Below are 12675 nucleotides of genomic sequence, written 5' to 3' on the forward strand. Positions count from 1 at the left end.
ATACCGAAACCCTCATTTACCACAACAAACGAAAGTGGAAATACGGAACGAATCAATCGGCATAGGACACGGTAAAGAACAAGGGAACGATTAATGGACTACGATTGGAAAATTGGTACCTGGCTGGCTTGCTAAAGAGCTTCATCAACTCGGCGTGGAGACCGTTGCTATCCAGGAAGCTCAATGGTCAAATTCCGGAGAAAGGTAGTTACGTGCAGTAGACCCTATTACGGGTATTTCTATCAAGTACCATATCTACTATAGTGGCGATAGAAAGGCAGAATAAGGAGTCGGTTTTGTAGTGTTCGGAAAGCAAAAGCAATGAGTTATCCGGCGGAGGCTGCGGTGTGCTGAGAATTAAAGGCAAGTTTTTCAACTACAGCCTAATCAACGTCTACGCACCGACAAATGCTTAATCTGATGATGCTAAGTACGAGTTCTATGATAGACTCGAGAGGACCTATGGACAGTACCCAAAACATGACGTGAAAATCATCATCGAGACGCAAATGCGCAGATCAGGAGGGAGAAATTCTTCCGTTCTGTCAATGGGAGACATAGTCTTCATCTGTTGACCAACGAAATTGGTCTGAGACTCAAACATTTCGCCACGGCCAGAGGAATGACCATCTGTAGCACCTATTTTCCACGTCTGAATATTCGGAAACATATCTGGAGGCATCCAAATGGGAACTCTAGCTCTCAGATCGATCATGTTTTGATTGACGATCGACACTTTTTGGCTGCCATATATGTACCTTGAGAAACCTATGCTAATATCGCTAAATACTGTAATAGAAAAAACCTGTTAAGATTTCGATAAGATTCGAACCAACTTAGGAGTAAAAACTTTGGATTTCCAAATTATCACAATGAGGATTTAATTTACTTTAAATTTTATCTTTTAACATGAACATTGCTTGTTTATCTTACGGCACGCGTCTATTCAGTAGCTTTGGTCAAACAAAATGTGTATTTTACAGCAACTTTCTCTAAATATATGGAGAGTTGTAAAAAACAATATCACTGCATTCCGTCCGGATAAAATAAATCGTGGTATTTGGATATATGGGATAGTTGAAAATGATGAACAGAAAATTTGCAAATATGAATAGTTTTGGGCTCGGACTATAGAAGCTGAAAATTGATGTTCGATGCCGTGTTTAAAATTTAAGATAAGACATACGACTTAAACATCATAATAGGTATATAAAAAAACACTAAAAAATGGGTATTTTCAATCCAAGATGTCGTATTAACATAAGCAGCAATGCTTGAAAAACTTTATAGTATGAATATTTACTGAGAAGAGCCATGAGATGATTTTGCAATTCCCGCTCGATTCAAATTGAATTTTGACCGCAAAATCGATCCACTAAATAATTCACGACTCCTAATAGCTACATGCAGCAATATTTAAAATGGGAACGATCAGAACATAAAGCAAAAACGCGCGGTCATTGAAAGGTACCAGAAAGAGGAAACCACCAACCAGATTCGCCGCTCGTTGTTCGACGCATTACATAAAGTCCCAATCATCTTAGCCTATTATTTACAGCTCCTCACAATCGGACTTATGTTTCCCACAAACACACAGCATCAGCACTCGGTTCTCAAAGTCTTTTTAGCAGCAGCAGCACATATTCTGCTGCAGCATGCGTACCATAAAGCCGCATGGAGGACAGGGGAATGCCGATAACTTTTCACAACTTCTCATAGCTCAACATGAACCGTATATCATCATCATAACAACAATCGATTCAACAACCCAGTTCAGATGTTATTAGCGATGGTTGTTCATATCAGCAGCCGCAGCAAAACTTAACGAGGCAGGGAGACCCGTTATGTGCGTCGGTTTATTTTTCTGACTTACTACAGCAGTCATTGGCGGTCTCAGAATATGGTTTCAGCTTTCAGCATAAATATCTACGAATATATGTGACTGATTGCAGAACCGAACAAAACTTAACCTCATTTTGAAACGGACTGATTGGCGGAACAACTTTAAGAATGATTCTTCAAGTTTTGATCCGAGCAACCGTAGCGAAAATAAATCTGGCACGTTTGAAAGTTAACGGATGAATACCGTCAATCTAATCAAATCGTTCATTGATTTGACAGCCAGTTGTTAGTCGATTTTGCGCATTTGAAAGGATTCAACCAAAAAAGTGTTCTATCCGATGGTATTCTTTTAAAAAAGTCATGGAAAATTTAATCTAAAAATTAAATCTCTTGATCGATCCGCGAAAAACATTGTACGATCTTGATAAAGTATCAATCATTCCACCATAATGTTGGATGATCGCTGCTTGTACCTTACGTATGCCAAGAATGGATAGAAAAAAAAACAACAGATTCAATGTAGCTATCAGACTTACATTGAAAATATCGATCCCCGTAATCAAATGTGTTCCCCAGCAAATTAAGATCGTTGAGAAGATAACTAACCAAGCTGCGCGCATAACTCTATCGGCATTATAAGCGTGAGATTTGTCCAGACCAGACTACCACCGCCCTGTCGACGCGATGAGATAAATTGCGAAGGTGGCTCGCTATGCTTCTTGACTCGATCTGCGTTGCGGATCGGCATTGCGAAGTGCATTCCTATGCGAAGCATAAGTACCATCGAACTCCGAAAGGCACTGAACGAGAACGCTGGTTATTAGCGTAGTTCCGTTAAAGTGTGTTCTGTTTCTGTTGTTGTTTTGCTAGATAGACTAACGCAACAACGACTGCAGGACTACTCATTGGAAATTTAGTAGTAAGTTCTGTGTTGTTTTAACGGAGAATTATGTTGTAATTAAAGAAAATAGAACAATGAAGTAAAACGTCATTGAATTTGAACGATAGTCCTCATACTTTTTATCGTGAAATAAAATCCAAAGTTCCATTCTCTTAAAGTTTGCTTCATAAAACTGGCAAAAATGCAAAATTGAGCATGTCTAAAACAGGACTTACCGTCTAATTTCGGCTGATCAGACTGCAGTAGCTGCTCCTGTTGATGCTGCTGTGACACCCACTTGTGGCGAACCTTCCGGGACCAGACTGGCATCTGGTGTGCCTTATTTCGCTTCCGGACACTGCAAAAATGATTATATTTCATGAATAGAATAAATTAAACAAAATCCTAAACTCACATTATAAAATTATTTCGCCTCGAATCACTTCCCTCGTCATCTTCATCATCGGAGATGTCAGTCCACTCGGCACTGTTGCTGGTGTCACTGCCACCGCCCGCCCGTTCACTCGGTGGCGTCAGACTCTGCACCTCCGTCTGGCACCCGTACAGGCTGTTGGTGATCTGATCGGACGCGAGCGTCGAAATCGAACCCATCCGCGGCAGGGTGGCGATGCCATGCCGCAGAAAGTCCACCGCCAGCTTGGACCCGATCGATTCGTAGCAATTGGACGAAACGATCGATACGGCGTCCGGCGGAAGGCTGGCCTTGGGTCGCTTGATAACCGCCGACTCGCCGCTCCCGTTCGGATCGTCGTAGTCGACGCCGTCGCAGCTGCGAATCGTGTCGTAGATGTTTTCCTCGTAGATAGGTTCGTCCGAAAGGGTTGGCGATATCGATGGTTCGCGATTCGCGGTGAGATCCGGGAACGGGGGAACGGCGTTACGCGGTGGCAGTGGAACTTCGTCCGGTTTCGGTGGACGTGGTGGAGTTTTGTCGTATTTGATTCTTTCGTAACTCGGTTGGTAGTTTGGCAAGAAAGTGGGAGATCCGGCAAGGTTCCGTTTCGGTTGCGGCAGTGTGAGGCATTCGTTTCGTGGAGGTAGCGGTTGGGGTGGGTTGCAAATTTCGTACGTGTCTTCCTCTTTGGTAGGAGGTTGACTGTTGGACCGCTCGATCGATTCGTAGTTTTCGAATGATTCGTAACTGTTGACGCTGTGGCTATCGAGGTCGGTTGGCTTCTTGACCACAGCCACGGTTTCGTGTGGGTTAGTAGTGTTAACGCTTTGGTAGTTGTTGTCTGAGAGCTTCGCTTTGTAAACGAAGGACTCGATCTTGGCGGTTAGTTCCATGATGTCGATGCTCATGGTGCTGCCCCTGGTGGAGACAGTCTCCGCTTTTTTCGGAGACTCTACCTTGGACACCAGTTCGTAGTCGTTTTCGATCGGCGTCGGTGGCTTACTGACTGCCACCGTCGGGAAGGTTTCCTTAACGTAGAGGGTGTCTAAATCATCTCGACACGGAAAATGATGATCGTCCATCGAGACGGACTTGTTGATCAGCACTGTGTTTACCGCTTGGACGATGTTCATCTGGCTGACGGCTGTCTCTTTTCCGTGACTGATTTTGGTCATGCTTCGGTACAAGAAGGAGTTATTCGGTTGAACCACTTTCTGTTCTGCGGTTTCCTGCTCGGGATCCTGTAAGCTAAGATCGTTGAAACTTCTCGACAGATTGTCTATCTTTTGGTTGAGCGATCGAATTGCATCTACTATCTTTTTGTCCGACGAATCTTCGGTCGCCTCTTCGATGTGAATGGTCGGTATCTCGATCGAGGAAATGTAGGACTTCCGCGCAAGGCAGTTCTCCGAAGGGAACGCCATTCGCCTGTCTTCGGATGCTACGGACGTGGTGCTAAGCTGAGATTCGCTAGAGGTTCGTGCCGGCCCAGTGAGGTTGATCTTTTTCGTCGATCGGAATGTGAATTTTTCGTAAATTTTTTGGACGGTACTTTTGGACTTCGCTGGCACCGGTTTCGGTTCTTCACTTTTACTGTGAATCTTGTCCAATTTGGAGTCTTGTTCAGTCTTCGGACGGTTTGACTGTTCCACCAGCCTTTCTGCTATTGTTGTCGAGGGTGCTTCTTTGACGGTTTCCGTTCTTTTCTTAACAACAGAATATTCTGGAACCTTTTCCGTTACTGGAGTAGGTTTGGGTCTGTCAAACTTTTCGTCTTTTTCAACAGCTTGTGACTTACCATCTGTTTCGCAAGCATCGTCAGCCATTGGAGTTATTGGAGTATTGCCTGGTTCATCGGACTTATTTTCGCTACTAATACTACTTTCGATTTCGCTAATACTATTTGGCACCTCACTTAACGCTACATTCTCGACTTTGCTACTATCACAACTTTTGGCTTCGATTTGGACCGATTTCTTGCACTTGAGTTCCTTCGTTTTCTGTATAACTTGATCACTTTTGTCCGGTACTTTGGGCTTTGCCTTGCCTGCCGGTGGTTTTCTATCCGCTTTCAACGTTAGCTGCTGCTGATGATTTGGTTCGAAGATTTCCAGGGCTTCTTTAACGCACAGCGAGGTTCTGTTCGTTTCCCACTCCGGTGTACGGTACAGATTCTTCCGCAGGCTTGGACGTTTCTTTACCCCCGTCTTTCGTAAGGATCCTTTACCGCCGGCGGCGGTTTCATCGGAGCTTTCCTCACTTTTACCGCCAGTGGTTGTGGCCAATTTCTTCCGTAAGCTTCCATTTCCATCGCCATCAATAACCTTATACACGTGACCACCGGATTTGTGCAGGTAACCTCCTCGCTTGCGAACTTCTTCCAAAATTGCCGCATCTTGCTGGATTAGTTTGTTGAACTTATTCGTCAGAGCCGCCACTTTGTTTCCACTTGGATGGAGCAGTTTTCGATTGAACGGCGAAGTTGTCGTTCGGAAACTCACCTTTCTAGTTGGAGTCCCATGACGCCGGCCAGAGAGAGTGTCCGCTGAGCTGGAACTTTTCTTGCTGTCCAGTGAATCTCGCGGTTCTAACCGTGGAGGTGCAACGATCACTTTTTCCTCTGGGACAAGCGTTTTTTCCGGCGTTTCTTCCCGCGGGGGAGGCTCATTCTGAATGTCCACATCGATATAGTTGCTCACGTAGTTCTCGGTCTTCATCGGCATCTTTGGTTGCTCTTCTTGTGTACCGTTTGGCGGCTTTTTACCGAATAATTCCACACGTCGTGCCCAGTTGATTTGTCCTCCGGTGGGTGTGGCCGTTACGAGAGGAAAACCAGCATTATAACCGACCCGCTCGACACAGGATCGTTTCTCTTTCGCTTGGTCCTTTACTGGACTTAAAACCAGGCTCGAGCGTTTCTGTTGTGTTCCGTTTGTGGAAGTTTGGAGTGCAGAATTGTTTCCACTATCGTTGTTAACCCGGGTAGGTTTTGGACTGGCTACTTTCTTTACCCCAAGATTGGAATACAGGGGGATCAAACTGTTCCGGACGATGTTTCGTCGGGTGGCCGAACCCCTTGTTGATCCGTTTCTGCGAAGAAACTCTGGAGTCGCTGGATTTCTGGAATTGCTGGCAGAACTTAAATTGACACTTTTCAATTTTCTCGAAAGAGTAGCTTCGCTCGGTTGAGCCGGATTTGCACTCAGACTGAGACGGTTGTTCCAGAATTGCTTCAAACGCTGAACACTGTAGGGAGGTGAATCTTCCTTTTCGGACTCCTCCGTAGGTTTTTTCTTTGCCTTCTTCACCGGCTGCGGACGCTCCGGTGTGCCGGGCGAGTCGCTAGGCGAACTACTGCTGCTGGGACTCGTGGGAGAACTGTTGCTGCCGGGGCCGGTGCCGAACAGATAGAAACGCTGGATGAAACTCTGCTGCTTGTCGGCTGGACGCTTCTCACCAGCCGACGGCAGCGTTCTGCTGGCGTACATCATCGGTGGCTAGGGCAGCCACCGCCCGGTGACCAGTGGCTTTGTGGGACCTGAAAATGCGATGAGAAAAAAAGACTATTAACACATTGCTTGTGGCGATCGTAAAAATAAGAAGTAATAACTGCAAGTCAAAATAAATTAGAGTTGGTTAAAACGGTGGTTCAAATCTGTTGAACTCTCATTAGTAAAATCATCAAAGTTTCTGATAAAAAGCTGAAGCTTGGCTCGAACTACTTGAATATTTACAGAACTATACGAATTGGGTCAACCAACGTAACAACGATCGAGAGTGCAAACTGAATTTTGATGCGGGATTGCACAATCGAAAAACTTAAACTATGTATTCAGGTTCCTCTAACAGAAACGATGTAAATCAGATCCGAGCAGTAAAGCGCATAATTTACATTTCCTCATAATACATAATATTTATTAGTGCAGCAAAAAATGCCTCTCACCGCGGGACGCAGGAGTATCTTGTTGACCGTTTTATTAATTTATCGTCGCCGTATCAAAACCTAGCCGTGAGGCTTCATATCGTATTCATGACAGGGGATATGGATATTCGTAACTTAGCCACGCTCAAATCGCAATTCGCAACATTTTTGCAGCACGTGACATACTTCGTAAGAAAAAATGCTCAGCTCTCACAGACTCAACCACGGCTCCAGATCTAAATTTGTCAATTTCACCTCAAGGGCCCTCAAACACGTACACGTTACACGCCACATTTACCAGCAAATTAATCTGTTCCATCATTACTCGGTCAGCTCAATCGCTGTGAAAATATCTCGTTGAGAAAAAACAATTTCTTCGCTGAGGAGGTTTTCCAGTTGAGCAAATGAACCACTTTGGAAATCACATTCGACCAACCAACCCAAACCCAGACCCAGCCCAGCCAAGCCAAGCCGCCTCAGATGATAGATTTGAGCTTGCGCTCGTCTAACTAACAGACAGTTTACATCTCGTTATTACATAAAATTTTGAATTGAGGAAAACGCGATGACGAGGATGACGACGACGACGATATTGTTCATGCATTTACTAGACAGCTGGCGCGGCGCGGCGAGCAGGCAAAGTCATGCGATTTAGCAGCCCGATCGGGCGCCGGGACAGCACGGCCGGGCGGACGAGGGGGTGTGACCGAACGAATGCACCAATTTGTAACCGCCAATTTGGAAAGTCACGGAAAATGGCTGGCGGTTCGAAAAATGGTTTACAAACGCGCCCTGTGTGTAAGTGCAAATTTTGATTTCGTTTCGTAAAGCGTGATTCTATCTGTGCTAACTAAGTACAAGTAGATAGTACGTTGTGAGTGCGGCGGAAAAATTTTCCAACTCCGATTGAAGTTTATGACTGAGTGCTGTGGAGGAGTAGCAATTTTGGTGGTTTAACTCATTCAGAAATAATTTATTTTTCGTTTACTAAAAAAAATTACGAAAAGTTACGAAATCGACAGCGTAAAGATTTTAAGGTTTTTTTTTTATTTTCTATGTCTACTAGTGACCTTAAAGGTATATGAAAAATATTGTTCAAGAATGTACGATTTTACCTAAATATTTGATTACGTAATAATTCAGTAACCCCATGACAAAACTTATTCCGATTTTGTTCGAATTAGGCACCACACCCTAAAATAGCAGTTTTTACTGTCAGACTCAGAACATTTTAACCACTGATTGAAACAATTTTGGTATCAAAAGAAAGGTTGCAACGAGCTTTCCAGTAATAAAAAAGCATAAGTTCTTGAATTAAAGCAGCTCACCACAGCGTTTCGTTCGGAGCGAGCGGTTGAATTAAGAAAGATGATGTCTCGGCATAAAATCTAAAAAGACAGCCCTATCACGAGACTTGGTAGATTGTCCTCAATAAGGAAACCTGCCTAAACAATAATCACTACGAACATTCAAGCAAATAGGTATCGGAATATTCAGCTTCGACCTAGACAACGAAACAAGCACGACGAATGGAAACTCGGTACTTGGAACTGGATGCTGCTCGAATAGCTAGAACGCTTCAAACTGGGCCTCGTAGCTCTGCAGGAAGTTTGTCGCGGACGAGAGAAGGTTTGGAAGTCATGGGAGATAACCGCGAACTGGAAATGGGCTTCGTAGTGTAGGGCAGAATGCAAGATCACGTGATAGATTGGAGGGCGATGGACGAGGAGATGTGTCTATTGAGGATAAAGAACCGTTTCTTCAATTACAGCATCATCAACGTGCACTACTCGCACGACGGCAGATGAGAAGGAACGCGCGGTTGGAGGCAACGTAGGACAGCTGTTCGCAACGGGACATCAAGATCTTCATCGGGATTATGAACGCCCAGGTCGGTAGCACCTTCTTCCCACGCAAAATTATCCACAAAGCTACCTTGGCACACACGAAGACGACCAGATGTTCCCTACGAGGTACGGATACTGACTAACTATCATCTAGTAGCAGTACCTATATGTGCGCTGAAAACTGTCAACTGTATACCTCATACGTGAAAGCCATCATTCCCGACTGAACATCAGGCAGCCAGGTAACCCGCAATCTAGCGAGAACTACGCGCGAGTACTGGATGAGGCTCTGCCTCCTTTCGAACCTTTAGGTGCTTTAAACCTCGGAGACCGTTGTGGCAGAATATGGTCTGCCCTTGGAGATGGTGCTACCGCTCTACTGGGTGAAACGCCCCGGAATATAACGAGATTGACGGGGAATGCCAAAAAGCGGTGTAGATGGAAAAATAGAGAGAGCTTGACCGAATACTGACGAGCAATGAACCAGTTGACCACGATCCTGAGGAGTAAAAAGAGCCAGAAGGAGAATGAAGATCGTGAAGAATTAGAACAACTATTCCGAGTTAATGACATGAATAAATTTTACGAGAAGTTGAATCGATCTCGTAAGGGCCACACACCGAAACTTGCCACCTGTAGGGACGAGAGAGGGAATGTGATCACAAATAAGCGCGAGTTGGTCGCCAAGTGGAAGCAGTTCTTCGATGAACACCTCAATGGCGAAGTTGCAGAAGGAGACGGAACGGAAGTAAACCTAGGAATGCCCATGGAAGATATTAATGTCCCAGCACCTGATCTCCAAGAAGTTAAACGAAAAATTGGGTTGCTGAAGAACAAGAAAGTCAGAGACTTAGAAAACAGAGCTTTATAAACATGGTTGAGAAACTCTGGCAACGGCTACTCTGGGTTATTTATAAGATGAGGAGGAATGGATAAAAGGTGTGGTTTGTCCCATCTACAAAAAGGGTGATCAAACTCGACTGCTACAACTAACGTGACATAACGCTGGTAAACGCCGCCTACAAGGTATCCTGCCAGATCCTGGGCTCTTACCACTGCGGACCAAGTTTTTACCATCCGACAGATCTTGCAGAAAAGTTGGGAGTATCCGAAGTATCCACGCATCACATCTTAATCGATTTCAAAGCAGCATGCGATACAGTCGATCGAAACCAGCTATTGCAGATATTTCACGAACACGGTTTTCTGTACAAATTGACGCGACTGATCAGAGCTACGTTAGAACGAATGATGTGTTTTGTGCGCATCTCGGGAACACTTTCAAGTCTGGATGATATATCGGTATCCATTTTCTTCTATTTGATAGATAAAACATATCCAATTTCAACCCGGGTTGAATTAGCAAATTCACTATAAGATGAGTATCCATGTGCCACAAATGCCAAAATCAACCGAGAACCTTCTGGGTACGATATTCAGCATTGATAAAATTTCTGGCGCGTCAATTTCACCGTAGTTCTCGAAGCATCTCTTATTTCAATTAAAGTGTCGATATTTGTTAATTTACACTTGTCTTCGAACGGTGGAGGATTCGACGGATCAGACAATTGAAGAAATCGTAATGCATGCACATTGGCGTAGCTAGAGGGGGTGCCTAGGGAACCAGCCCCCCCCCCCCCAGAATTCTGCAGGCCCCCTCCAGTAATTTGAAAACGGGACAAAAATCAGAGCATGTGTCCCCAAAAATCATTTCCTCCTTGTTTTTCACGTACAAAACCCAAACGAATATCAATAGCTTTGTAATTATGATATTACATACTGAAACCTGACATGTGATAGGGACGAGGGAGTAAATCTAATCACAAACGAACGTGAAATGGTCTGCAAGTGGAACCAGTTCTTCGATGAACACCTCAATGGCGAAGTTGCAAAAGCAGGTGGAACAGAAGTGCACATGGAAGATAGTAATGTCCCAGCACCTAAAGTCCAAGAAGTCAAACGACAAATTGGGTTGCTGAAGACCAATAAAGCCGCTGATAAGAACCATCTACCGACAGAGTTTTATGAATATGTCCGAGAAACGCTGGCAACACTGGGTTATTTCCAATATTTGGGAGTAGGAGAAGCAACCGAAGAAATGGATTGAAGGAGAGGCAGCGCTGGTAAAGCCGCCTACAAGGTATTCTCCCAGATCTTGTTACACCGGTTGTGGCCGATAGCACATGATTCCATAGGGAATTACCAGGCAGGCTTCAAGGGGGCTCCTGCAACCACGGATCATATTTTTACCATCCGACATATCTTGTAGACATGTCGGGAGTACAATATGCCCACGAATCACAAATTCATTGTTTTTAAAGCAGCATACGATACAGTTCGTCGAGAACACCTATGTGGCAGATAATGCAAGATTGCGGTTTTCCGCATAAACTGACGGAACTGATTAGAGTTACATTGGATCGAGTCTGTGTTCCGTGCGCATCTCGGAGACACTCTGGAATCCGTTCAAGGCGCAGCGAAGGTTGAGACAAGATGATGACTTATTATTCAACATCGCTCTTGAACGGGTGATCTCATGAGCGGGTATCGAAATGAGAGGCATAATTTTTATCAAGGGTGGTTAAGGAACTTTGCGACGCAAAACGTTGCGATTAAGAAGCTACAATCGCCGCCGTACGAAGCTGACAATGTACAGAACCATTGTTAGATCAATAGTTATTTACGGAGTTACGCGCCCTTGCCGTGTCCGAGCGGAAAGTGCTGCAGATGATATTTGGCGGAGTACAAACTAGAAGCGGAGAGTGGTGGAGGCATATGAGCCACGAGCTACAGCCTACAGGCATTGCTTGGAGAGATTCCCTTCGTACATCTGGGGAAAGTCGGTAGGCAACGGTGATACAGACACGTCGTAAGGATGCCGGGCGACAGTGCGACGAAAACAGTTCTCATTAGCAACACAGACGACTGGGAAATTTACGACGAGTTGCCCAAGATCGAGTTGAATTTAGACGACTACATGAAAAAGCACGAGCCACTTTTTTTTGGCAGACACCCTCTTGGCCCCTGCCAGGGAAATTCTCTAGCTACGCCAATGACTGCATGCATAAAAAAATCTCCGTTACACAACTTCAATACTTAAAATCCAGAGACTTGAATAAGGGCACCATACAACAGAGGCCGTGTCCAAAATTGTACGTACTAAAGAAAACTAGATGGCGCGCAGACAACACGGATTACTAAAGTCCTTAGTTAAGCCTTAGATTATAAAAGGCATTAGATACGCCAGTCTTTGATTTCCTCAGACATGAGTAAAAAGTATGCCATCAGCACTCCCAGGTAACCAATAAGCATTAGCATAAGCAGTAAATCAATCGTTTATTAGCATCCCTGGCGTTTTATACTGCAGGTTGCTGTTTATCAGCCTTTTGACTGCATAACTGTTGTAAATTGGCATCCACAATTCTATTTAAATTCTTCTTGTCGGCAACTAGCTGCAAATAAGCATTGTCAGCACTATAAGAGGGCTAGCAGTAAAGCATATTTTGCCAAAATAGCATGTAGCAGTAGCATTTAATTGGCTTGCATTTAAATTGCATTGGAAATGCTTATTGGATACCTGGGCTATCTACTAACGATAGGGTGTACTAGACTATCATAGTCTTTGTATTGCCTTCTCATTTGACACAAGTAGTTAGTGCCTATGAAAACGCTCTACGAAAACTAGGACAGGTTAGTAAACCCTGCTGCCGTCAGGAGCCACTTTACTGGCGATTGAATTTACGAAGAGTGGTGTATCTATATGTTTTAA

The 12675-nt window shown here is 44.4% G+C and overlaps 1 protein-coding gene across 1 annotated transcript; it reads right to left on the bottom strand.

Annotated features, from left to right (window-relative positions):
- Window positions 1–2443: 2443 nt before the first annotated feature.
- Window positions 2444–6625, bottom strand: LOC128736689 (uncharacterized). Its single transcript, XM_053831177.1, has 3 exons — window positions 3138–6625; window positions 2959–3080; window positions 2444–2655 (listed from the first exon to the last, which is right to left on the bottom strand). Exons 1-3 carry the CDS (start codon window positions 6623–6625, stop codon window positions 2444–2446), a joined length of 3822 nt encoding a protein of 1273 aa, XP_053687152.1.
- Window positions 6626–12675: the final 6050 nt, after the last annotated feature.

Source organism: Sabethes cyaneus, chromosome 2 (assembly GCF_943734655.1).
Source record: "Sabethes cyaneus chromosome 2, idSabCyanKW18_F2, whole genome shotgun sequence".
In the NCBI taxonomy this organism is placed as follows: Eukaryota; Metazoa; Arthropoda; class Insecta; order Diptera; family Culicidae; genus Sabethes; species Sabethes cyaneus.